Genomic DNA, 26502 nt, shown 5'->3' on the forward strand with positions numbered 1-26502 from the left:
AGGTAGGGAGGCAAAGAGATGATGTAGAGATAAATGGTAATAAAGGAGAGGATATGGTAAGTAGGAGTGGAAATAGGACAAAGGGAGAAATGTAAGATGATATGAGGTAGAAAGAGACAATGTCGAAGGGGAGAGTGATTAGGTAGAGAGAAAGATAATAATTTTTAAAAGTGTGTAAATGTGTAATTTTTAAAAGTATGTCAATGTGTAATTTCTAAAAAGTATGTAAATAGATAAGTTTAAAAAATATATAAATGAGTAATTTAAAAAAAAAAATCAAATGAAAACTCTAATTCCAAGCCAAAGTTTAATTCTAATTAGTTCAATAAAAAATAAAATTGATTGTATTAATGATTATATAGGTGGTGATTTATTTATTTTTTCAAAGGGAATCTATTTCATTAAGAATATTTTTGAAGTGAGCATATAAAATCTATAATGTACCATAAAATATGCTATATAATATTTATTATTTATTCTTGTAAATTACTAAATAATAATAATATTAAATATTTATTAATAAAAAAATTTCATAATATATTAACTATAATAAATTATAGTTTTAAAAATAATGTGTTTCAATTTGGGTCACGAGTGCTACTACCTTATATATATTACATATATATATATAATAATAATAAGCCGAGAGATATCCTTCTCGAGGGGCCTATTTTCATAATATCACTCGGCTTATTTTATATATAAGCTAGTTTTTAAATTAATCAATAAAAGTACATTTTGGTTGTGCCTTTATCAATAATTTTTAAATCGATAAATATTAGTATTATTTAAAATTAAAATTGAATAAATAAAATTTAAGAAAACAAATAAATATTATATTTAATATTAAATATGTAAAACTTTGTAAGATTCAAATCTATTTATAAATATAATTAATCTGCACAAATAATAATAAATCTAAACTTCAACCTTTTTTCTATAAAAAAAAGTTTTTGAAACTCCAATAAAATGTACCATCAACTTGCTACGTGGACAATGCCAAAAGGGACACATCAGTTAGAAACGATTGCATTTCAAGGTTTTAGTCGTGTCGGTAACCGTAAGGTATCATGTCCCACAACACACGAAAGTCGAGGGAATTTTATCAGGCTGCTTTTTGGTAAAAAACTAAAATATCGGGCGTCAACCTGCCTATTCAACAATTTCATGTCCTAGGGTGGCTTAAAAAAGGAAACATCGTACTGTCATTATGAAGAAGAATTTGGAAAGACCACTTTCGTTGGTACTGAGAAATGGAAGCACATTTCAGTGGGTAATGCGAACCAAAAATTTGAGGAAAGGTTATTTTTCCCGAATTCTGTGAAGAGGCTTGTCTCACGAGTTTGCACAGATGAGCAGAAGTAGAAGAATTAACAAGAACCGTGGTGAAAGCACATTTTATTGTGTAAGGAAACCCATTTGAAGAGGGGTTTTCTTTTTTCAGAGCTCTGTGAATGGGGTGGTCACATGAGTATGCAGAGACTGTAGAAGAATTAGCAAGAGCAGTTTTGGAAGCACATTTTAATGGGTACTGAGAACCAACCATTAGAGGAAGGGTTTTCTGTTTTCAGAATTCTGTGAAGAGGGTGGTCACATGAGCATGTACAGAGGAGCAGAAGTAGAGGAAGTAAAAGAGGAGCTGCGTTGTAGACGGTCAGATGGTAAACGATGGAGGTGCAGCGCCCCTGTCAGGAGTGGCCACACTCTCTGTGAGCACCACATTAAAATGATCGATGGTCGCCAAAAGAAGAAAAAAGATGAAAAGCTTACCGAAAAGATGGAGAGAGTAAAGGCCGTGTCTGGTTTGGCCCATGGCAAACGGCATTTCAAGGATGGAAATGCTGCTTTCCGATATGAACAAGAGGCTTGGGGAGCTGATGTGGATGAATATGTGGAAGCCAAAGCAGAAGAAGTGGACAGTTTCTCCCGGATTAAGTCCCTTACTCGAATGGTACGTTGGGTTCCTTGTTTTGATGTTTTCTTTTCTTGGGAAAGACTTAAACTATCTCTCTGACTCTGGCTTATGAGTCAAGTTTGCATAGTTCACAAGAGGAAAATAATAACTTTTTGATATTGATTACAAAGTTCGAGGAAAATATATTTTAGGGTAATAGTTAAATTTTTGTTATTAGTTTTTAAATCTGTGCCATTTTATAAAAAATATAATATATACACGCCTTGTTACTGGGCAGTGCTGGTAAATCCTGGTATACGTACATTTTGGGTATTTGACACTGGAAATGTCTAAATCCTAAACTAAAACGTAAATCTTATCAAGATGGACACTTAGTGTTTTTTTTTTTTTCAAAATTCACTTTTCCCTTGCGATGATTTACATTTTAGATTTTAGTTTAGGATTTAGCCAATTCCGAATAGATGAATGTTAAATGTTGCTTGTAATTTGATTTTCCATTGTGTAATGTCATTTGTGTTGGTTGTTTCTAATTGTGGCCTTAATAGCTTACACGGTTTCCTGTAGATCTCTTGACACTATTTAGTAAGATTGAAGTAAAATGTATTGTAGAGTGATTCCATGCAGCTATTTAATTTTATTTTTTAATTATTTTTTAAAATAAGTGAGTTTATATTTATATATATTTTTAACTAAATAAAAAGGATAGTTTTAATTTATAATCTTATCTTATAATGCTGGTTTCTGTAATTGTGGACCTAATGGCATGTCTGATTCCATGTAAATTTTTTATTGGTACAAAAAACAAGTTTAGATTTTCTCATATATACTGGAGTTGTTACGTTTTGGAGTTTGAAATTTCAGCAAAAAAATAAACAAGGGACCTGAAATACTGCAGCTTTGCATAATGAAAAATATGCTGTATGATTGTACATATTTCCTTTTCTTCTCCTTTATTTCTCCATTAATATTTTACTTTCAATCACGTGTCCCAGACCCTAAAACCCTTGTCTCTAATGGTGTTTGAGGTATTGCAGTATGTGGTAGATGTCCACTCGCACCCACCCCCCCCTCTTGCCTACCAAAATATTCAAATCTTTGAAATATATTTGAAATGTGTTTCAAAAATTAAAAAAACACCATAGGATGTATAATATCTGGGACAACTAGATGCTCCTCAGGGCAAGGCAAATTGCCATCATTGAAATTCATTCCTTTCCATCTTATAATCCTCATCCTAGATAAGTTGTGGAACACAGATTATTTGGTCTTTTACCAACTCTAAAAAAATGCTCCTTGAAAATTCAAGTATTGATTGCTAAAGAAAAAATAACTATAATAGTTTGGGGTGTTACCTTAAGGCCCAACAAGCATGATGATTCAGAAACTGAACTTTGAATGTAGAAATTATTTTTTCGTTTTACCAAGCCTTTGAGAGCATGGGCACAATTCTTTAAAAAGCATAAATATATTACATAGAGGTGCTTTTTTGATGAAGAATAAAAAACTATAAGGTAGATTTAGAGGTTCAAGGAGGAAAGGTCCAAGAGGTTCTCCTTGCTTCTCCTTTAGGGCTCCTAGATATCATCTATTTTGAGTTTGTGGAGTGTTGTACGAGAAAAGTGTGAGTCTTGATTGTCAATGTTGTACTTGCAGATTGCTTTCCCATTCTTTGACATCTCCTTGGGAAGACATGAGATGCACGATGACCTCTATATTGTTATACTGGGGAAGAATTCCATGGTTTTGGATATACAAAGGCTTTATTCCCATTCGGAAATCACCCTAAGCTATTAAACTTGGAGCTGAAACTCAAATTGGAAGGAGAAGAGGTGGTGCTTCACAACATCAAGGATGGGGATCCAAGAGTTGTCATGGCCGCAAGCTGAAATATCAATTGATGACGAGCACTTCATCCATAGGTGAGAATTTTTTTTGTGGTGACATTGAACTTATTTGAGATTACCGTGGTAGGGAGTTTGATGTTTTGCTTCTAGGGTGCCCACAAAGTAGAGAAATTCATCAGGATATAGAGAGATTACCGTGGTAGGGAGTTTGATGTGGTGACATTGAATTTATTTGAGATTACCGTGGTAGGGAGTTTGATGTTGTGCTTCTAGGGTGCCCACAAAGTAGAGAAATTCATCAGGATGTAGAGAGAGAACATGTTGGAGAGATGTTTCTCATTTAGGAAGTAATGGTCACCATCAAGGGATATCAAGGGATGCTCATAACTTTGGGGAAGGGCTTCAAGTGAATTTTTTTTTTTTTATGACTCTTTATAAACCTACACATGTACTTCTATTTTTTGAAAGAAATTGTTTTACAACAACAAATGTTGGACTTATTATTCCCAAAAACATAAATAAGTCATGCAGATTTAGACAATAACTATTGAAATCTCTATGGAATCCAGCAAAATAGTTATAGTTTGTGTTTGCAAATAGTCGATGCTAAATTAGAACTTACCAGTTACATTGATTTTTTATTGCTATCATAGCATCAAGAATGGACTCTCAGACTTATGGCAGACCTCAAATGGCTGCATTTTGGTGTACAAACCCTAATTCAAGTTGCAATGAAGAATTATTAGACTGTGATCTTTGATTTGTTTGGAAGAGAAATGGACTCTACTAGATCAACTATGTTCCCTCGGTTTGCTGCTATAGTTCTGTGACTTTATTTGCTAATAAAAATCACTAATAACCTATGTCAGGGTTGTGTCCAGAACAGTTGCTGCTACAGGGGTTTTGTCCAGTACTATTCACGCAAAGTATAGAGTGAAAAAATAACAAAGTCATAAACTTGGAATGAATTATTTTCTCCCATCATCATCTCTGTCAAAAGCTTTGATCCCTCACAAAATCCTTCATTTTTTGGCAGTTAAAAATTAACATCACTCACCATGAAGATTTCACCTAGTAATAAAAACATGGGTAACTTAAAGTGGTTCCCACTTTAGTCCATAACGAATAATTAAATAAATTGCTGATCACTTTTAGCTTTTTGGGCTACTAATTAATTTATTCATGTATTCCCTTACTATTCAGTTAGTTTTCTAGTCTTAAAGAAATAGGTGTCCAAACTTATAATTTAAGCTTTTCCCTTGTACTGAATTTTTCATTTTATGCCCTTATTAATCCTTTTAGCTCCATGTTGGGGACATCACAAGTCCTCTCACCCTGAGATTGCTTGCCCTAAGCAATCATCCTAATCAAATTTGATTAGGATCAAGTACACCATTTAATTCCTAGATCTCAAAGAAGTCTTACTTCATCTTCTTCAGATCTAAATTTGATTAGGATCAAGTACACCATTTAATTCCTAGATCTCAAAGAAGTCTTACTTCATCTTCTTCAGATCTTCATTCCTCTAGACTGATGTAAACATGATAAGACCTAGTACTATGAAGCACACAGGTATAATCCCAATGTAGATGTTCCTCAAACCAAACTACGCACCATAGTGACCTGTAAGTACCCTTGTGGGGGAAGAATTGAGTCAGCAAAAGTGTGAAACCACTAGTATGAACAATGTTTGTATATAACCCAACCCAACATGAGTATCTAGATCAGATGAATCTAGATCAGCAATGCTATCAAGTCTGATGACTACACCAAGGTCTGGTTCAAGGGCTGAATCCACTAAAGTTGTAAAATGGCAATGTAATTCTTTGGCTATCAATGAATTTTCTGAGTGTATACCTTTCCTAAGTCCCATTGCAAAGCATGAATTACCATAAGATATTTTATCGCTGCCAACGCCATGTATCAAGACATCCATGTCAAGAGGATAAGGAAATATGTTGCTGCTGTCATTAATTGAATAATCTGATTTATAGCCTTGCACCCAATTGGTGTTTCATCATCAAGGTAAGTTTGCATACACTTGGCTTCCTTTACTTGTGGGTTAACATTTTTTGTAGCTCTCAACACATTATGTTTATCTTCATGAGTAAAGTGAAGCTCCACATTGTTGAAGTCTTGAGTGTGTCTTCCAAGAGACTAAACCATGGTACTCCCACAACTATTTTGGTATCCCCAATAACAACGACTTAGGACTCATCACTAAATGTATAATCATCTACTTGTATGCTCAACTTGGTTATTCTTCTTGTGCAACTGATTTTGCATCTATCTGCCAACATGAGCCGAGTCCAAAGAAGTTCTCATAGTACTGCTGTCCACCATACACACAATTCCCTGTCCTTTGACAATCTCGTAAGTATGAATAAATGATTGTTGGAACCGTTGGATAGGGACATAAGGGTACATTTTACCTTGTCATCGGGCTCACTATCCTCATTGCTGTCCACATAAGACTTCACCTCAATAAGATATGCCTTATTCTTACCAAGGCACCTTTGACTGGGTTTCCAAGGTTATTTGCAATAAAAACAAAGATTTCTTCTTAACACATTACTTGACTCTTTTTCTCTCTTAAGAGGCATGGCTTTGTGAAGATTAGGAACCTTCAAATGTGATTCATCATCTGAATTTTGATTCCTAAAGCTCTTGTGGGGTTGAGGATAGGATGTGACTTCAAGATCAAGAGCTAACCCAATAGCATCATCCGATGTATTAAGCCTATGTGCCTTGATGAATCCCTTCAATTTTTCACCCAATCCTTCTACAAAGAACATTGTGACTCTTTTCTGTGGCATATCAAGAACCATTACAAAATATATGGCCATCTCGACAATGATAACAACAAAAGAAAAAACCAGAAAAAGGGCGTTAATTCTATTTCGCCATTGTCAGGTAGCATCGAGTGTCCTTCATCGTGACTTGCAAGTCCCTATACAGGTCTTGTGCGAGTTCCTCACAAAAGCTCATGAGTCTTTGTTTTGGAATCGCTAGGACTCAACTTGTGAGTCTACGGTGAGTCAACTCGGCAAGCCATGAGACTTGCAAGGTGTGACAAGTCCCATGAGTCCTCAAATTATGATTTTTATAATTAAAATAGAAGGCATGTTTATACAATAGTATTAAAATAAAAGTATTTTTTATTAGTAAAAATAAATAAATAAAATTAAAATTAAAAGCATATTTAAATACTTCAAGGGAATTAGGAACCATGAGGCCAATTTGAAAGGGTATATCAAGGAGATGTCTATCTTCATTTGGCATTCATCCTAGTTAATGCTGTGCATCTAATTTTCAGATTTGGACACTTGTATAATCCAGGCATGTCTAAAACCCTTGGCTTGTTTGAGGTTTGAGAGGATGCAAACCCTCCTGGATTCCTCAGTTTGGATGTAGGACATAACCCTTTTTTTTCATTTTGGGTGATTCCATACAAGGATCACAATTGTGCTGATTTATTGAGGATTTGAAGACATTTTTCAGTTTCCTTAAATTGTATATTCTGATCTTTGAATATTTGAAGAAAATTTCCAATGAGAAATTATTGGTTTGCAAGAATACTTTGCAATTGGCACTTGTATGGTTTTATTGTTTTTTTTTCAAAATTTATTGCTTCTGCTCATCATTTTCAGCTAGATCTTAGGTGCAACATGAGGAGATTAATTTTCAACATCTATTTCTCTTTGAAACCCTAGTCACTAGATTACAAGTAATTTATGCATTTTTTTTTTCGGTGGTTGATTATTAACATTTTATTCTGGGTTTGAGTACTATATCTAGGAAGAGACTTTAATCATCATGTGCTATTGATTTTTCAAGTGGTTGCATGCACATTGGTTAGTGTTTACCAAACATTTATTTCAGATCGGTGGAATACTAATACTTACGGGTCAAATTGCATCAGCCATACAACCTTTAGACACCATAGGAGCCGTATGTCATCATTATATATTTTGTACCAGCACCAAGGAGGGTCTAATCAGATTTGGAGGAGCTATAACAGCATTTCTTGTTGCTACACAGAAATTTTTACACAATTTTACTAACTGCTACAATTCTATGGTCCTGCCCATGACCTACAATAATTCACACCAGGTATTTGAGGGTTTCAAGACGGAACAAGATTGTTCAAGGATGTCCACTTCTACAATTTGTGAGCGATCTTTTAATACTAAAATCAGAAAAATATATTGTTGCATTTATTGTAATAACTTTCAGCTCAGTGGATGAATAAAAACATATCCTTCAGGGTTGACAAGTCTATTGTATGATGTGGATTGATGTTGAAATGATTATTTTAATTCAGATATGAGTGCTGGAATACCTAGGGTTTGTACAAGCAGTTCTAATTGATGATATAGATCAAATGATTTGCTGTATCAGCAACTGCGGATTTGCTAGAGTGTTTCTAGTTGACTTTTTCCAATTTTTATTTGTTGTTCTAGCCTGGCTTGATTTTCAAAACTTAAAAAAAAAGAAATACAAAATTTCATATAGCTGCACAAAATATTGCATGATTTTAGTTTGGAACATTACATGATCTTTGAGTAGAGTGCCATTCACCATGCCTATGAAAAGATTAGGGGTGTTTATTCTCCTACAAAATGTGATTCTATTTAATGTGTATCATTTTATTTGTTTTCCATGTTTATATGTTGCAGACACTAGCTTTGCTGCTGCAGAATTTGACAAGAATAGACTTTATCCAGGACATTGTATCACTGAAAGTGCAAAGATGCAAAGAGGATCCTGGTGCAACATGGAAGGTTTTCGAATGCAATCCCTACATCATGGTTGAACCAGAAAACCCAGATATGTATTTTCCATTTCTAGACTACCTATGCAAATTGGCAGAAGAAGACCATACAGTTGTGGGTAAGTGCTGAAAATAAAATGATTAAGCTTGTAGAATGAAAAAATATACATAATGTTCAATTCAGTTGAAGAACTTCAAAACTATTATCTAATGCAAAAAGTTCTTTATAAAAGCAAGTTTTCAAGACCAAGCAAGGTCTACAATACTAGAGAAATTAGTTACGCCACAGATTGTTAAACAGTCTCTTAAAAGGGCCCTCTCTTAAAGAGGGTTGATAGTTTTGTGGTGCAAAACCCCAACTTGCATATGGAATGCCCTAGATTTGAGTCATAATTGATCCTTGGACACTAGCACAAATAAAAACTCAAACACTCAATCAAAATAGTATAGCACTGAATGATTAGAATGGACATGAAAGAGGAGGAAAAAGGATGCCAATATATTTAATTATCTGTAACAAAAACGAAAATGGATATAATACCAACTATGGCAGGAAGTGAACCACGAGTCAGCATTGCATCATGGCTCTGATATTTGTAAAAAATTCTAAACCTCTTGGTTCATGAGAAATTGGTTTAACAAATGGGATGAGTTCTTCTATGATCTTATTGGAATCAAGCAATCCTACCATTTTAATAAATATGTCCTATAATTCTTCAATCTTGTAACAGTGATATTTGTGTCTAATATTCCTTCAACATGTTCCCTTTGTTCTGCAGTAGCTTTAGCATCCATTCTTCATGCATGTTCTCTTGAAAAAGTTTCATTCTTTCTTGATAATAATGTGTATCACAACATTAAGGATGGAATTGATGACACATTTTTGAGGCAGAGCTACCAAATAAGCATTCTCATTTGTCTTGTTGGATAATGCATGACCAATTTTCTTTGGTTTAAATTTATGATAATCTTGAAGGAAATATCTCTTTACGAAGGTAAACATCAATCTGAATAGATTTCCACAATCCATTAGACTTTAAAGAAGGTAAAGTTAAAGAAGGTAAACATGATTTGTTTGCTTCCTTTTTTACCTTCGCTTTTTGATGTAAATCTGCACTTCTCTTATCATTCATGATTTATAGCTAGAGCTTGATTTCTTTGAATACACCATGCATGTACTCTTCAAAATTCTGATTAGTCTGACTAACCCATCACATTGTCTCCAAAAACTAACTAGAAAGCAGACTTACTTGTGGATGTTGATGTTTGTGTCGAAAGCAATCTCAGTTTGTGCTTAAACTAAGTTCTACTTCTTTGGAATCTCACTCACAAGGCACCAAAGTAAATCATCCAAACTTCTCACCCTCTCCTTATTAATTAGTAGGTGGTGGGCTGAACTATAGTGCAACTTGACTAAGGCTAGCTTGTCCTGCAATTTGAAGCAGAGCTCAGCTACATATCTAGCAATAGGCTTCTCTTTGCCCTTTTGAAAATTTGCTCTTATCTGCAACATCATAAACTGGTATATTACTCCAACAGAAAAAACTGCCTTTCCCTCAAAATTTAGGATTGTTTGAATACCTTTGACAAATAACTTATACGTAAGAATTTGGCAAGCAACTCTTTTAATATCTTGGGGCAGAACTCAATCTTGTTTTTAAATTGGCTTTTCTGAGTATTTTGGAGATTATGCAACCATAAGGCAGGATGCAACTTATTTCTTGTCACTGCTAATTTTTCTCTTCTTGGTTCACCTTCATCTATGCTCTCTATATCAAAATATCATACTATTTCTTGTAGCCATCTGATTAACAAATCAGAGTTCAAACTTCAAATCACCACAAAAGCTTGGATTCTTCTCCTTTACTTTTATTTTGTTTTTTGAACTAAAGCTTGTATCAGTCTTCAGATGGGGTATCCTGTTCTAACAAGGGCTCCCAAATCTTCTTGTTAATCTTTGAATTCATTCAGTTGGAATCTACCATCAATTCCTTGTAATCTTCCAAGCAATCCATCTTGGCCATTCCTAATTTTATTGTATCTTCTAGTTCTCCTTCCCTAGCTCAAGGTCATTTTATAGTGTTCTTTGATAGCAACTATTGTAGAATATTTATTTCTGCAAAAACTGATGCACAAAATCTATCCTTTATGCTGCCCTCCTACAACTACTCTTTGAGTTGGTATCTGCAGAGACAAAATACAACAGAATAGACTAGGAGAGGGGAAGGGTAACAGGGAATTAGAAAAAAAAAAGACAAACCCATGATATGCTGACTGCAAAGTAGAATCCCTTCAATCTTCATTAATCTTAGCAGAATAAAATGGATAATCTTTCTGTACAAGGGAAATCAAAGTTTACTGCAACAACTTTTTCTTTCATCTATTCAAAGTTTCAAACTATTCTGCAGAACTTCTGTTTTCTTTGTAGGAAAATATTTTTGGCTCTCTAGATAGTGTCCTCTATCCAAGTTACTGGCTAACAAAGTTCTCCTAAACCATCCAAGAAGTGGCAAGATCTCAATAAAAATTAGCAATATAGCAAATGCCATTTGACAGCAGCACTAGGTCTGGCCTGTAGTGTGAAACAGAAGTCATGTTCATATTTAATCATAGTATTACTTGTCTCTTTCTTAACCTTAGGTAACATGTTTCTCGTCCTTTCATTATCACTACTTTGCCTCAAACTTTTTCCCTAGAGATGATGCAGTAAGAGATACAATCCATGCATTGTCTTGTTCTCCATAGCATAACTATTTTATATAAACAATCTTACTCCCCAAAAGAGTCAGTTTCCACACTTCCACTCTTTTCTATTTCCAATGAATCCATACAAAGTTGCACAGACAAAGATATGCATACGGTATTGGGTACATATATGGCCATTTCTTTAGACCTCCAATTTGGATACAGCTGAATGTGGTATTAATAAAAGCACACACACACATATTTAACACAATTTTCTAAGTTATTAGAGGAGATATTAATTACTTCAAAAGCAATATAGACACATAAATTCTACCTAAATAATTGTAAGTTAATTTAGCACTTTACAATAATTAAAAATAGACGAGTTCCATTAGAAGATAACCCCAAAAAAGGGCCACTGAAATAGAATTTTTTTTCAATTGTCTTTCTTTGTTTGGTGCAGGTTTTTTACCAAATGTTTTAAAAAATTTACATTAATAAAGTTTTAAAAAAAAATATTAGGAAGATTTACATCAAATCTTTAAAAAAATCAAATCACATAGTATTCGGCACAGTTGGATAATCAAGTTTTTTAGGATACACATGGGTACAATATTTGATGTGTATCCATGTCGTATTGGATACGAGGATACGTGCAAGTGAGGAGGACAGAAATTTCTGTCTAACTCTTTATCCATCTCGTTCTTGCCAATATATTAAAACACATTGTATATTTAGACAATGTTGTCAAAATAGAAAATATGTTATCTCAGAAGCAAGCATTCTTTAGATGTGCAACACAATTGCGTTAGATTTATATTAGGGAATTGACTTGTACTCATATAAGTTTCTCTTACTTGAGTCAGTAATTTTTCAGAGATTGTCTCTATTTTGAAAGCTTCTAAAAACCTACCTTAAAAAACATGATAATGAATAGTCCTGGTTAATTGAAATGATATCGAGATGTTTTTCTTTGTTTTCCTTTTCCTTGAAACATCTTGTAGCTTTTTTTCTCATCTTCCATGATTCAATATCTGTAGTGGTCACTTCTTTCATTGTAACTCTCCTAGAATAAAAGTCAGCTATGATTGGTCTCACATTTGTAGTCTCCTTCTCAGTGTTTTCCACAAGCATATTCTTCTTTATTAGATTTTTTATTGAAACTATTTCAGTTGGATTTACCTCATTTATCTTACTTACCATTGCAATCTCAAATATGTGTTGGACATCTACAAGACACTCTTTTGTAGTAACCCCTATTGGACAACTTTAGAAAATGGGTGATTCATCAAACATGTGCTGGGTGAAAAATAATCAATGACCGATGTAGATTCTGATCCCTAGGTGATAGCAGTAACACAATATAACGAACTTTTGCAAATCAAATTTACACCTCCAAACATCAATTCTAAACTCCCATAATGTTAGCATACATCTTCAAATCCAATATAAACGTTAGGTTTGAGTTATAAGTGGCAAGTGCCATATATATCAAATATGACTTGATTCTTGACTTCATACTATTATTCACCAAGGTTTGTATGAACCTCTTATTCACTGAAAGAAACCAAATATGAAATTATTTTTGATTCTTGAATAATGAGCTGTTGGATAAATTATGACAGCAGCAATAAACAAGGAAATACCTAGAAACTCCAGAGCTGTATTTTATTTGTGACAGCCAATATAATCAACATTAATGTTGGTTATAGCAGTAAGACACCCTCCTAAATTACTAATATAAGGTCTGTAAATGATTTGAAAATGCCTTTCAATCAGCCAATAAAATAAATATAACAGATTTGCTTGCAGTTATTAATCAATTCAAATTTCCACAAGCTGAAATATCTAATAAATCCTTGTAGCAAACTGAAAATGAGTTCAAATTACTATATCATGTTGAACATAACTTTAATCAATAAGTCCAAGTGCAATCCTTGATTAGAACCACTTTAAATCTAAATCCAACTATGGAAAACCAAAAGGGTTATAATTCTCTAGATCTCCAACACCAATAGTTTTCATCCTTAAATGCTTCAATCTCCAAAATGGAAGGAATAATGAAATGATAGAATCAGATGCTTTGATGTGAATCTTGATCTCTCTTTTCTAGATGATTTATTTTGGGCCTTTTATCTATTTATGTTTTTCTCTCTCCATTTATTAATAATATATTTTAAAACTACATCCAAAGGTCCTTTTTTGAAATACATTTGAATAAAATGTACACGATACCTTTCAAATATTACATAGAACTTAGTGTTGAAGATGATACCTGCGTAAGACATCTTCAATCTTTGTTATGTGCCATGCATGCCTCTGTTGGTGACGTCTTTATTTAGCTGATTTTTTAGTGTGTTTGGACTCTTATGATGATCAGTTTCCTCTCTTTATTATCCTATGGAAGATTGATGCAATACCTTTCAAATATTACATAGAACTTAGTGTTGAAGATTGTACCTGCGTAAGACATCTTCAATCTTTGTTATGTGCCATGTATGCCTCTGTTGTTGATGTCTTTATTTAGCTGATTTTTGTGTGTGTTTGGACTCTTATGATGATCAGTTTCCTCTCTCTATTATCCTCTAGAAGATTGATGTTTTTTGGCTATCAATTATTTGAACCGATAGCTCATTTTTGTTATCATTATTTTTTTGTGTGGTTAGTCTTCATGCTCCATTCACATTGATGACCTGGCATCTAGCATTAAGTTTCCTCAGCGCCATGCATTGTTGACGAGGCCTTGTCATATCTGACAAACATTTTGGAGACTTCCTCTATGTGTCTATTTTGTATTATTTAATATTCATTATGAGTTCATTGGTTTTATTCTCTACCTCCATCAACATTCCTAGAAGATGGATCATCTCACGTGAGAGATGGTTTAATTCTTGTAACCGAAAATTTGACGTTTCATATTCCTCTCACATTGAGATATTCTTAATATTGTGCTCTCTTTCATTATTCATTGGTATTTGGTAATAATACATGTATTGTAGGAATTGCTTGTAAGAGACGGTGTGGTGATTTTGAATATTGGTGGATATCTAATCTCTTCAGTTTGGGATTACTATCAAAGAGATTCAATAGCTCTGAGGGAAGTCAAGTTTAATATTTGTTTTCATGTTAAGTTTAGATTATAGTATTTATGTGCATATATAGTGACATATTGAGCCTTGATGTGTTGAAGTGAGAAGATAATGTGTTGTGCTAATAGATGATCATTTAGTGGTCAGTATTTATTATATGCATCGAAGGTAGACATTTTGTATTCAATTTTAACAATCTAATAAAGGACCTATATATTGGTGGGCTAGGTTTTCCACCCTTAGGAGGAGGGTTTTCCTAGGATAATTGTTTTGTGCTTTTTGTTGTTTCGCATTTGCATATATTATTTAGTATATTTTAATATTTTGGCTCGTTACTTTAATATGGTATTAGAGTAGGTTTGAGAATTTGATCGAGAACCAGAATTGTTTTGTATCAACTATCTCCTTTCTCTTCTTTAAATTGATTGTTTTCAGCCAGTAACAACAATGACCTATCTAAAATTAGGTCAATTGAATGGCTCTTCTAATTTCTCTTCTTTGAATCCGAGAGTTCTTATTCCACTTGAAGAGAATAACCTTCTGGATTATGTTAATTTTGATGCTGCGAAGCCATCTTAGGAACTTGAAAGAACTCAATGGAAAAACAATAAAATTATGGCTAAGAACTGTTGAGATTATGGGTGTTGCACATATTGCATCATATTGTTTTGTTTATATTGTATTATTTTATTTTATTATGTAATGTTGCACTAGGAGCACCTAGGTGGACGTGCAACACAAAGATTCCTATGGGCTTGATGTTTTGTATTGTAAAATTGTGATACTATTTGATATAATTATTTATTTTGGGGAAAATATTCAATGACCAATATTAAATGTGGGTCAATGGGGGGTTTGGTAGCACATGGTTTATGTAATACCACTTGGTGGTTTTGTAGGAGCTTGCTATTATAAAAGCAACCACAAGGGTAGTTGTTGATGTGAGAAAGAGTTAGACGGGCAATAGATGGATTAGCCAAAAGGAACATTTATGGAGGTTGGAAGCATAGCATGGGATGTGTGGATTCATGCTTGTTCACATGGATTACTTAGTTATGGCTATGGCTTTGAAGGCTTCCATGGTTGTATTGCAATAGTGTTTTATTGAATAATACATGGTGATGGATATTTTTGGAGGCTAGGTTTTTTTTGTCAATGAGGATTTCCCAGGATATATCTTGTGTCACATTTTTTGTGGAAGGAAAGAAAGGGCAAGATATATTACTTTTGAAATTTGTTTATTGTAGATCTGAGAGTTTTGGGTTTGCTGTTATGATGGGTTGTCAATAGATTTTGGGCATGTGAAATTATTGGTCAGAAGGGTTTTTTTGCCAATGAGAGTTTCCCGGGATATATCTTATGTCACATTTTTGTGGGTGTGTTGTCTATTCTCTTGCATGTTAATTTTAAGTGCTTTTGTATTTCAAAGCTATTATGGGCTGTGGAAACGGTAATATTTTCGGTTGCAAGTTTCCTTACAAGTGGTATCAGAACTATAGTTTTGTTGTTGCAACCCTATATTGAATTGATGTAGTACCAAGTATTCGCTCACAACGTTACATGTAGTAGAAAGAAAACATAATAGAGAGAAATATAGATGCAACACATAATTTTTGAAACTCCATATTTTTCCATTCACCATCCTCCTTTCTACATTGTTCTATAGCTTTCTTAAATAACCAAAAACATTCTAAATTCGAAAAAACATAAAATTACCTTTTTTGGCAGATTTTTACAAATCTTGAAATTTGCCATTTTTGGTAATCTTCGAAATTAGCTCCTAGAAAGCTGCAAATAAAACTGGACTTTCCTTAAACTATATGACAACTAGACCTGCCAACTAATATTCAAATTTTGAAATACCCATTCGAAGTTATTATATAACACAAATTCGAAAAAAGGCACAAAGATTACGGAAATAGAGTTTTGGGTGTCTAAATGGATTTTTTGGGACTTAAAAATAAACTTTTTTGGAAACAATGGAGCAAAGCCTAATTGTTAGCCCACCAAACTCCTACGCAAACACTGTAAAAATTTGAAAGAAAACCTAGGTCCGAGTCAAAAGTTATGACTCCCAAAAGTTGATGCATCATTCTCCCCTTCATGAGAGAAACGTAGCTGGCTGGCTGTGAATTGTTGTAACTTTGTTGGATCTAACTACATCACCGCTCACTCAAAGAACCATATACTCTCTATTTTAGGTAACCCATCCCATTGTATCAAGTATCTATTATGCTGGCCATGCCTTGTGGAGGTGGTTTGGTTGTCAAAATTTTTGGCAATCTTTTCCTTCTTATTAGGAAGTTGGTGTTGCCAATCCACGTCCTGTTCATCCTCTATCTCTAGAACATCTCCATGGAATGCATATAAATCAAAAGCATTAATTATAGGAGAGATGTCAAGATGTTTTGGTAGGCTAACCTCATAAGCATTATCATTGATCTTTTTGATGATTTTGTAAGGCCCAATCTTTTTATACTTCAATTTATGGTATGTGCCTGTGGGGAACTGTTCATGTCTCAAGTAAACCATCACCAAATCACCTTTAGGAAATATTTGTTGTCTTCAAGTAGCATTTGCAGCAATCTTGTAGCTTGCATTAGCGTCTTGTAATTTTTGTTTCACATCTTGTTGGAGCTGGTGAAGGTGTTCAACAAAAGCTACTCCATCATCATTAATTTTGTCACCCAATGGAAGTGAAACAAGATCTAGAGCATCTTGAGGGTTCCTATACAATCTAAAAAGGAGGTTTTCCTGTTGATCTGTAAATAGAACTATTGTAGGCAAATTTTGCCTGGGGCAATGCCAAGTCCCACTGTTTGGGCTTCTCACCAACAATGCAGCGTAACAAGTTTCACAAGCTTCGATTGATGACCTTTGTTTGCCCATCTGTTTGAGGATGATAGGCACTACTAAACTGTAACTTGGTTCCCAATTTTCTCCATAAAATCCTCTAAAAATGACTCAAGAACTTCGTATCTCTATCAAATGTAATGATCTTTGGAAGACCATGTAAACAGACAACTTCTGAGAAGAATAATTCTGCTATCCTAGTTGCATCATTGGTCTTTACATGCAATAAAATGAACCATCTTTGAAAATTGATCAACAACTACAAAAATAGAATCATTACCTCATTGAGTATGTGGAAGACCCAATACAAAATCCATGCTTTAATCAGTCCATGGTTCAGTGGGTAAGGGTAAAGGCATGGATTGTCCTGTATTTTGTGAATGTCCTTTAGCCACTTGAGAGACTTTGCACCTTGCCACATATTTAGTAATGTCCCGCTTTATCCTGGGCCAATAATACTTATCTTCAACTAAGTTTATTGTCTTGCCCTTGCCAAAGTGTCTAGCTTGTCCACCACTGTGAAATTCCTTGATAATATTTTCCCGCACAGATCCACTTGGTATACATAGTTGTTTACCTTTAAAGAGGTACCCATCCTGGATAAAAATAATCACCTCTCACATGGTTTGACTTACTAGGGCTTAAGCCTTTAATTGTTCTACAATTTTCCATAAATCATCATGAGTCTCATATAAAGCCTTAATAGCATCAAAACTAGTGATTTCCATGGTGATTAATAGTGTAGCACGCCTTCTCAAGGCATTAGCAACTTGGTTTTGTTTTCCATACTTACATTTTAGAACAAAGGTGTATCCCTGTAAAAAGGATACCCACTTGACATGTCAGCTGTTCAACTTCTTTTGAGTGTTAAGATATTTCAGGGTAATATGATCAGTAAATAACACAAACTCTTGTAGGACCAGATAGTGCCTCCAGTGCCTTAGTGCTTGAACAATTGCATAAAACTCCAGATCATAGGTAGAATAATTCTTTCTTTACTTCATTAAATTTTTTACTAAAGAAAGCTACATGCTTACTTGCTTGGCTAAGAACAACGCCTATTTGAACATTAGAAGCATTACACTCAACTTCAAATACCTTGTCAAAATGTCGAAGTGCCAATATAGGTGCTTCAGTTACCTTTGTCTTAAAGAACTTGAAACTTTCCTCAGCACATCCGTTGTCCATGTGAATTCCCTTTCTTTGGTACAATCAGTTATGGGTGCTACAATACTGCTAAAATTTTGAATAAACTTTTGGTAGAAAGTTGCCAATCCATGAAAGCTTTGTACCCCTATTATGTTGGAAGGACTAGGCCATTCTAGGATTGCCTTGATATTTTTTGGATCCATCTGAACACTAGCTTTAGAAATGACAAAGCCTAAAAAGGTCAAACTAGTTTGCATAAATCTACGCTTCTTCAAATTTGCATAGAGTTTCTCTTTCCTTAGTACGCCCAAGATGATTCTTAGGTGTTGTAAGTGTTTTTCTTTTCCTTTTCTATAGATCAAGATATCATCAAAATAAACTACAACAAACTTACCAATGTAAGGTTGTAACACAGTATTCATCAACCGCATAAATGTACTAGGTGCATTAGAAAGCCCAAATGGCATAACCATCCATTTATACAAACCATCTCTTGCCTTAAATGTTGTCTTCCGTTCATCTCCTCGAATGTGGATTGGGTGGTAGCCACTTTGGAGATCAATCTTGTTAAAGTACTTAGCCCTCACTAATTCGTCCATCATGTCCTCTATCCGAGGAATAGGAAATCGATACTTAATGGTAATCCTATTAATTGCTCTATTGTCAGTACACATCCTCCATGTGCCATCCTTCTTTGGAGTCAACAGTGCCAGTACTGTACATGGGCTCATGCTTTCTCTGACCAAGCCTTTTTGCATTAGTTCTGTTACTTGTTTACTCAGCTCTGTATATTGCGTTGGATTCAACTGATAGGCTGCTTGATTAGTTAGAGTTTTTCTAGGAATAAGATCAATATGATGTTGAATATTCCTTTTTGGTGGTAGACCATTAGGCAATTCATCAAACACAATGTCAGTGAATTCCTTCAATATCTTGATTGCATCAGGTGGCACGAAGTTTTCTTTTTCTGCTCTTTTTAGTATTAGTGCATAACAACATCTTGTTACTCTCATTTCTTTGACAACTTCTTTCACAGACAACATAGTTTCACTCTTCTTTTTATCCTTGAGTGGCAGAAGAATCACTTTTGAGCCATCCTTCCAAAATGTGTAAGTATTTTTCCCCCCATCATGCATGACCTTCCTATCATGTTTCAATACAACAAGTCGGAGATTGTTGAGATTATGGGTGTTGCACACATTGAATAATATTACTTATATTGTATTGTTTTACTTTTATTATGTAATGTTGCACTTGGAGCACTTAGATGAATGTGCAACATGAAGAGATTCCTATGGGATATGCTTGATGTGTTGTATTGAAACATTATGATCATATTTGATGTAATTATTTAATATTGGGGAGAAATATTAAATGCACAAATATTAAATGTGGGTTAATGGGGGGGTTTGGTAGCACATGGTTTATGTAATACCACTTGGTGTTTTGTGGGAGCTTGCTATTATAAAAGCAACCACAAGGGTAGTTGTTGATATAAGAGAGAGTAAGACAGACAATAGACAAATTAGCAAAAGGGAGCATTTGTGGAGGTTGAAAGTATCGCATAGGATGTGCGGATTCATACTTGTTCACATGGATTATTTGGTTATGGCTATGGATTTGAAGACTTCCATGGTTGTATTGTAGTGGTGTTTTGTTGAATAATACATGGTGATGGATGCTTTTGGAGGTGATTTTTTCCTTCAATGAGGGGTTCTTGGGATATATTTTGTGTCACATTTTTTTGGGTATGTTGTCCATTCTCTTGCATGTGGATTTTAAGTGCTTATGTATTTTAGATCTATTATGGGTTATGTGGAAACAATAATATTTTTGGTTGCAAGTGTTCTTACAAGAAGATTATGATTGATTAAGGGTCATTTGATTCCCATTATCTCAAAAGTAAAATCATGGAAGGGGATGTTTTAAACTCTCAAAACTCTGTATGAATTCACCAATGCTAGTAGATCTCTTGCCCTATAGCGTCATTTGTTGCATGCGAAAATGGCTGGAGATGAATATGTAGTTACATACTTTATGAAAAATATAGAGGATAACTTAGTGCAATTGGTGAAGTATTTGCTGATAAGGACTTAGTTATGCTTGCAATGAATGGACTTGTTGGGCACAAAGAAGGCAAGCTAACCAAGGGGTGAATCAGTTGTAATAATTTAGATGCTTAAAGCCTCTCAAACATAAACTGATTTGAATGATAAACAATTAATGTAGGATCCTCAACACATAACGCATGAGTACAAGATTTATTCTCGAGGAAACCCTTTAGGAAAATTCCCTGTCAGGATCTAACCCACAAGATGATGTACTCTGCTAAAAGTACTGCCCAGTTAAAAGCATGAAAAATAGAGAACAAAAGGTGCATATAAACCCAGAGGCTTACAACTAAATAATCAAGGCACACTGTCCAGAGCACATTGCTCACATCCAATCTTAGATTTGATCCTCAGTCGGGTTCAGCGATCTTATTATAATTATTACATCAAGATGGACATGTAGTTCATTGTAACCAAATTGACAAACAACATTTTCTATGAGACTATGCCTATACAATTCTAGTGAAGCACAATATCTCTCCTCATATCAAGCTTGAATATATTTCAGACTCTCTCACATGCATACAATTACATGTTGATCTTTCATTTATACCAATTACAACCACTAGGTGGAATAGCAGATCTAGCATAATAAAAGTTACAACAATGAAGCTCTACTACTAATGCAGTCCTTAGTAAGTCGATTAGGACCTCGGTAGGACCGAAATCTTCAAGCACGAACACATTACACAATCGCCAAAGCAATACCAAGCTTCAAAGCATGTTACTTCATTTGATCAGTCAGAACCTAAATGAGAGAACATCCATACTCTAGCAATTTGATCTCAATCAATGCATACCACCAACATAGTCATTATACAATCCAAGAACACCAATGAGTAGCATGAATATCATTAGAAACCTTTGCAACATCTCTAACATGAAATCAAACTCATCTTTAGCACTAAAATTAGGAACAATTAAATTGTCAAAATCAAACAAGTCAAAAGATAGCGTGTTGTACTTAAAATCGTGAATAACAACTGCAAACATAAAGATAAGACACAGTAATAATTCTGACATCACAACCTCTGAATCATCAAAACAAGTTCATACCGAACCAAATACACAACCTCTGCACTTGGAACATTGTAGAGCAACATTGTAGTACCAATGACCAAAACTTTATTAAAACTCATTCAAACCACCATCCGAACCTCTATAAGTTTATAAGCATCAACTACAAACATTTTGAAAACTCAAACAAGAATATCACTTGTAGATCTTTATTGTGATATCTGAACCAATAATAATATCAGAACAATGCATTGTCTGCAACAACAAAAGAATATGTTGACATCAATTTAGTGTAACTTGGAGACTTGTACCCACGCCAAAGCCTTTAAGTACCTGCCCCCGAGACGTCCCTGCACTAGGTACTTGTAGTACCCAAGAACCCACACCTTTGCCATTTCGCAACCATGTTGCCACCGGGAAGGATACTTGGATTTGTATTTAAATTTTGAGTTTTGAATTCTACTATTGGACATGTACTATTTTGCTATGTTAAATGTTCAACAGTTCTGATTTGTTTTGCAATTTGGCTATGTTCAAGTATTTCAATTTGGTATGTTATACTGAAACATCATTTCCTAACTAGTATTTCAAGTTTTCTATGTATAATATACAGCATCCTGCCACCATCCCCACATCGTCCCCCCGCAGTCCCGAAATCGAGATCCTTTGACCCCCCATCGTGGAAACTTGTCTTTGCGTACCAACGTCGCAACGTACCCCAGTTTTGGTGTTACACTGCATCAATGACAAAACATTAATGTCACCATAGAAACAGTCTCTCTAATCATCCAACAATCTCCTTCTTTGACATTGATGGCAACATATGTACTGAAAATCTGATTAATGCACAAAGTCAAAAATATATCCATTGGATCACTCTGAAAACCATCTCAACAATATCTTTCCCCATAACATCGTATTTTTCACACAATATTTCTCCCCCTTTAACATCAATGGCAAAGGGGCCAAGGATATCAAAAAGAAAAAGAAACAATTCTGATCTGACCTGAAAAGGCTGACTCATCATATGCATTTTTGAACCAATCAGGATTCGCTTCCCCAAAGGAGAAGTCCCCAACACATCGATACAAAAATAATTGATTTGTTAATGTACCTGATTGATGTCATTTCAAGCATCTTAGTTTTGGCGGGGATGGGATATGACCCTAAGTTTATCTTAGAGATACTCAAATGTATCTTTTGGTAATGACTTTATGAAAATATCCGCAATTTGCTCTTTAGTAGGACTATAATCCAATTTGACTTCCTTCTCATTCACTTTATCTCTCAAAAAGTGATAATTGAAATATGCTTTGTCCTCGATTATTGTAGCAGATTCTTTGAAATATCAATAGTACTTGAATTGTCAGAATATATCACTACAGGTTTATCAATGCATACCTTTAAATCTTTTATCATCTTCTTCATCCAAATAAGTTATGTACAACTACTTGCACATCAACATACTCTGCTTGAACTGTAGATTGTGAGACACAATCCTGCTTCTTAGCAGTCCAAGAGATTAATGTTTCTCCAAAGAAGAAGGCAACACCACTGGTACTTTTTCTATCATCCACTTTTCCTGCCCAGTCTGCATTGGTATAAGCACTAAGTATAAATTTCTTCTTTATGTCAAACCATAAACCATAATCAATTGTTCCTTCCAAATATCTGAAGATCTTTTTTATAGTAGAAACATGTTATTCCTTCGGTTCAGTTTGATATCTAGCAACTATACCAGCAACATTTGCAATATCAGGTCTAGATTGTATCAAGTAAAGCAATCCTCCAGTCATCGACCTGTATCTAGTCTGATTTGTACAAGGGGATTCATCATCTTTAGTCAATTTTCAACCAGTCACCATAGGAGTACCAATTGGTTTGGAGTCTTCCTTTCCAAACTTCTTTAATAACTCTATAACATATTTAGTCCATGTAACAAAGATTACTTTATCCAGCTGAGTAGTTTACAATCCAAGAAATAACTTCATTTCATTAATCATAGACAATTCAAACTCTTCTTGCATTTCATTAGAAAATCCTTTACTTAACTCATCATTATCTCCAAAAATAATATCAACAAAAACTTCAACTATCAGAACATTGCCATCAGTTAATCTCAAGTATAAGTTACTATCTACAGTCCTTTTTGTAAAACCAATCTTCAACAAATACTTGTTCAATGTATCATACCAGATTCTCAAGTTTTCTTCAATCCATACAAATCTCTTTACAAACCATAATTCTTTCATCAATTAGAGTAAAACTATCAAGCTGTTCAATATAGACATCTTCCTCTAACTCACCATTAAAAAATGCTAACTTAATGTCCTTCTAATAAACTTTGAAATTTCTATAAGCAACATATGCAAGCAATAATCTAACTACCTAAATCCTTGCAAGAGGAGTAAAACTTTCATTGAAATCAATACCTTCCATTTGTGGACAAACTTTTAATCCTAGTCTTGCTAGTCAACTTGTTTCTGAATAGCCATTTAGTTCTGATCACATTCTTGTTTGAGGGTCTAGAATCCAAGTATTGTTCTTACGATTCTGATCCAATTCTTCTTCTATACCTTTTACCCAACTCTCATCTTTACAGAGGCTTTATCGACATCTTTAGGCTCAATCGTAGATATTATAGATGTTGGATCCCTAGCAATCTTACCTAGCATCAATTGTAACAATTTAGATGCATAAAACTTGTCAAGGATGAACTGATTTGAATGATACACTGCATACACCCTATGGGGCAGTAAAGAAAGACTAGAAAACCCTTTTAAATAGTGCATATTGATTGTCAATTTCAGCTCTAGGATCATATACATAAAATGTAACACTTAAGTATAAGTTGCATACTTTGAGCATGTTTGAGAGTGGTTTTAGCTTCATAGGAGTTGAGATAAAGATAATGGATTTTTAGGGTTTTTAAGAAAAACTAGACTTGGGAAATTTTAGGGATCAACACATTATTTTCAACATGATTTCTAGTGGAGCCTTGAGCCCTTGACTTATGCATGATCGTTTTAGGATTGTTTCACATTGTATTGTTTATTAATTCTCTCTCTCTCTCTCTCGTTGCCTCTCTCCCCTTCCCTCCCTCCTTACCTACCTTATGACACCTTATTATATATTTTATGGTTCCTAAAGGGTCCAAAGAGGTCATAAGTTATCCTAGGACCCCTCAAGTGTTCCTAGAACACATTAATGTGTCCTATGACCCCTTAAGATCAATGTATGGTAAGGGTTCTTAAGGCATAGTAGAACACATTAATGTGTTGTAAGACCTCGTATGGTCCCTTACCATGTATTAGTGTATTGTAAGGGATTTTAAGGGGTTTGAAGGGGTCCTACAACACAATAATGTGTCTTAGAACCCCTTAAGACCCCTTACAACACCTTAGTGCCCATTTCCATACATTAGTGTATAGTAATGGGGGCTAAGGGTTGCAAGGGGTCACAGGACTCCTTAACAACTCATAAGAACCCTAATATTTAGAGCAAGCGGTGCTAACATGTCATAAAGGGTCGTAGGACACATTAATATGTCCTAAATTGTCCTATGACACCATAGGCTCCCTTACAATACATTAGTACATGGTAAGGGGTTCTAGGACATTAATGTGGCCCAAGCTCCCTTAGGACCCCTTAATATGTATGGAAAGAGGTTTTAAGGGATCTTAAGGGGTCCTAAAAATACATTAATAATGTTTAAAACCCCTTAAGGTCCTTTATGACCGATTAAGACCACTTACCATGTGTTATGGTATGATATATGACCCGAAAGGGTCATAAGGAGTCTATAAACACATTAATGTATTATAGGACCACTTAAGACCCCTTACCATCCACAAATATGGTAAGGGTTCTTAATGGGTTGTAAGGGGTCTTAAGAAGTAATAGGACACATTAATGTGTTCTTGAACCCCTTATGACCCCTTAGTGGATACCTAAGTGTATGGTAATAGGTCCTAGGATCCCTTACAAGCCCTTTAGACCCTTTGGGAACCCTAAGATGTATGGTGAGGGGTTCTAAGGGGTTAGTAGGGGTCCTAGGACACATTAATGTATTCTGGAACCCTTATGACCCTTCAGATCCATTACCATACACAAGCACACATACATGTATCCTAGTATGTCATGTACCCTTTAATGTGTTCTAAGGGGTATTAATAGGTTCTAATGTGTCCTAATTGGTTCCAATGTGTTTGTAGTGGTTATAATGGGCCATAATAGGTTGTATGCCCAATTAGGATCCATTATGACCTCTTATGATACATTAGAATCACTTACATCATATTCATGTGTCCTATAGTGGTTAATATGTTATAAGGGGTCCTAGGACTGTTTAAGACTCCTTGTAATAAATTGGGACCATTTAAGCCAAATAGGATTGATTATAACCATTTAGGACCCATTACGACCCCTTAGGACAAATTAGTGTGTCTTATGATGGTTAATGTGTTCTAAGGGGTTGAAATCGGTTCTTATGTGTTCAAATGCTTCCTAATGGGTCCTAAGGGGGTCATACTGGGCCATAAGGTGTCATATCACTTAGTTAACATTAGAACCCCTTATTGCACATTAGGACCCATCAAGACATATTATAGCCTATTAGTGTGTCTAAGCCCCTTATGACACATTAGGACCTATTAGGACATATTATAGCCCATTAGTGTGTCTTAAGCCCCTTGAGGTGGTCTAAGGGGTATGAATGGGTTCTAATGTGTTTTAATTGGTCTTAATGCATCTTAAGCAATCTTAACAGGTGTTGATGGCTCATTGAACTACTTAGGACCAGTTATGACCCCTTATGAGGCATTAGGACACATTATTAATGGATTCTAATGTGTTTTAATTGGTCTTAATACTTCTTAAGCAATCTTAACGGGTCCTGAAGGGTCACTAAACCACTTAGGACTAGTTATGACCCCTTATGAGACATTAGGACCCCTTAGGACACATTAGTGTGTTCTATGATTGTTAATGTGTTACAAGGAGCTGTAATGCGTTCTATTGTGTCCTAGTGAGTCCTAATGTGTGTCAATGAGACCTAATGGGCTCT

General features: G+C 34.7%; 1 protein-coding gene across 5 annotated transcripts in view; it reads left to right on the top strand.

The window, feature by feature from the left end:
* Nucleotides 1–1213: 1213 nt before the first annotated feature.
* LOC149568312 (uncharacterized) overlaps nucleotides 1214–26502 on the top strand; it is a 125068-nt gene continuing 99779 nt past the window's right edge. For 2 of the 5 annotated variants that reach the window (XM_089821288.1, XM_089821285.1), the window contains exons 1-2: nucleotides 1214–1951; nucleotides 8439–8652. In XM_089821288.1, coding sequence (XP_089677414.1) covers nucleotides 1595–1951; nucleotides 8439–8652 — 571 coding nt within the window. In that variant the 5' untranslated portion in view covers nucleotides 1214–1594. Of the gene's footprint in view, nucleotides 1952–3568; nucleotides 3725–8438; nucleotides 8653–26502 lie in introns of those variants that run through there. The other 3 variants (XM_089821289.1, XM_089821286.1, XM_089821290.1) reach the window with 2 other exon arrangements.

The sequence above is a fragment of the Cupressus sempervirens genome, chromosome 3, assembly GCF_028749045.1.
Source record: "Cupressus sempervirens isolate cs-2001-9-10 chromosome 3, ASM2874904v1, whole genome shotgun sequence".
NCBI classification, from domain to species: domain Eukaryota; kingdom Viridiplantae; phylum Streptophyta; class Pinopsida; order Cupressales; family Cupressaceae; genus Cupressus; species Cupressus sempervirens.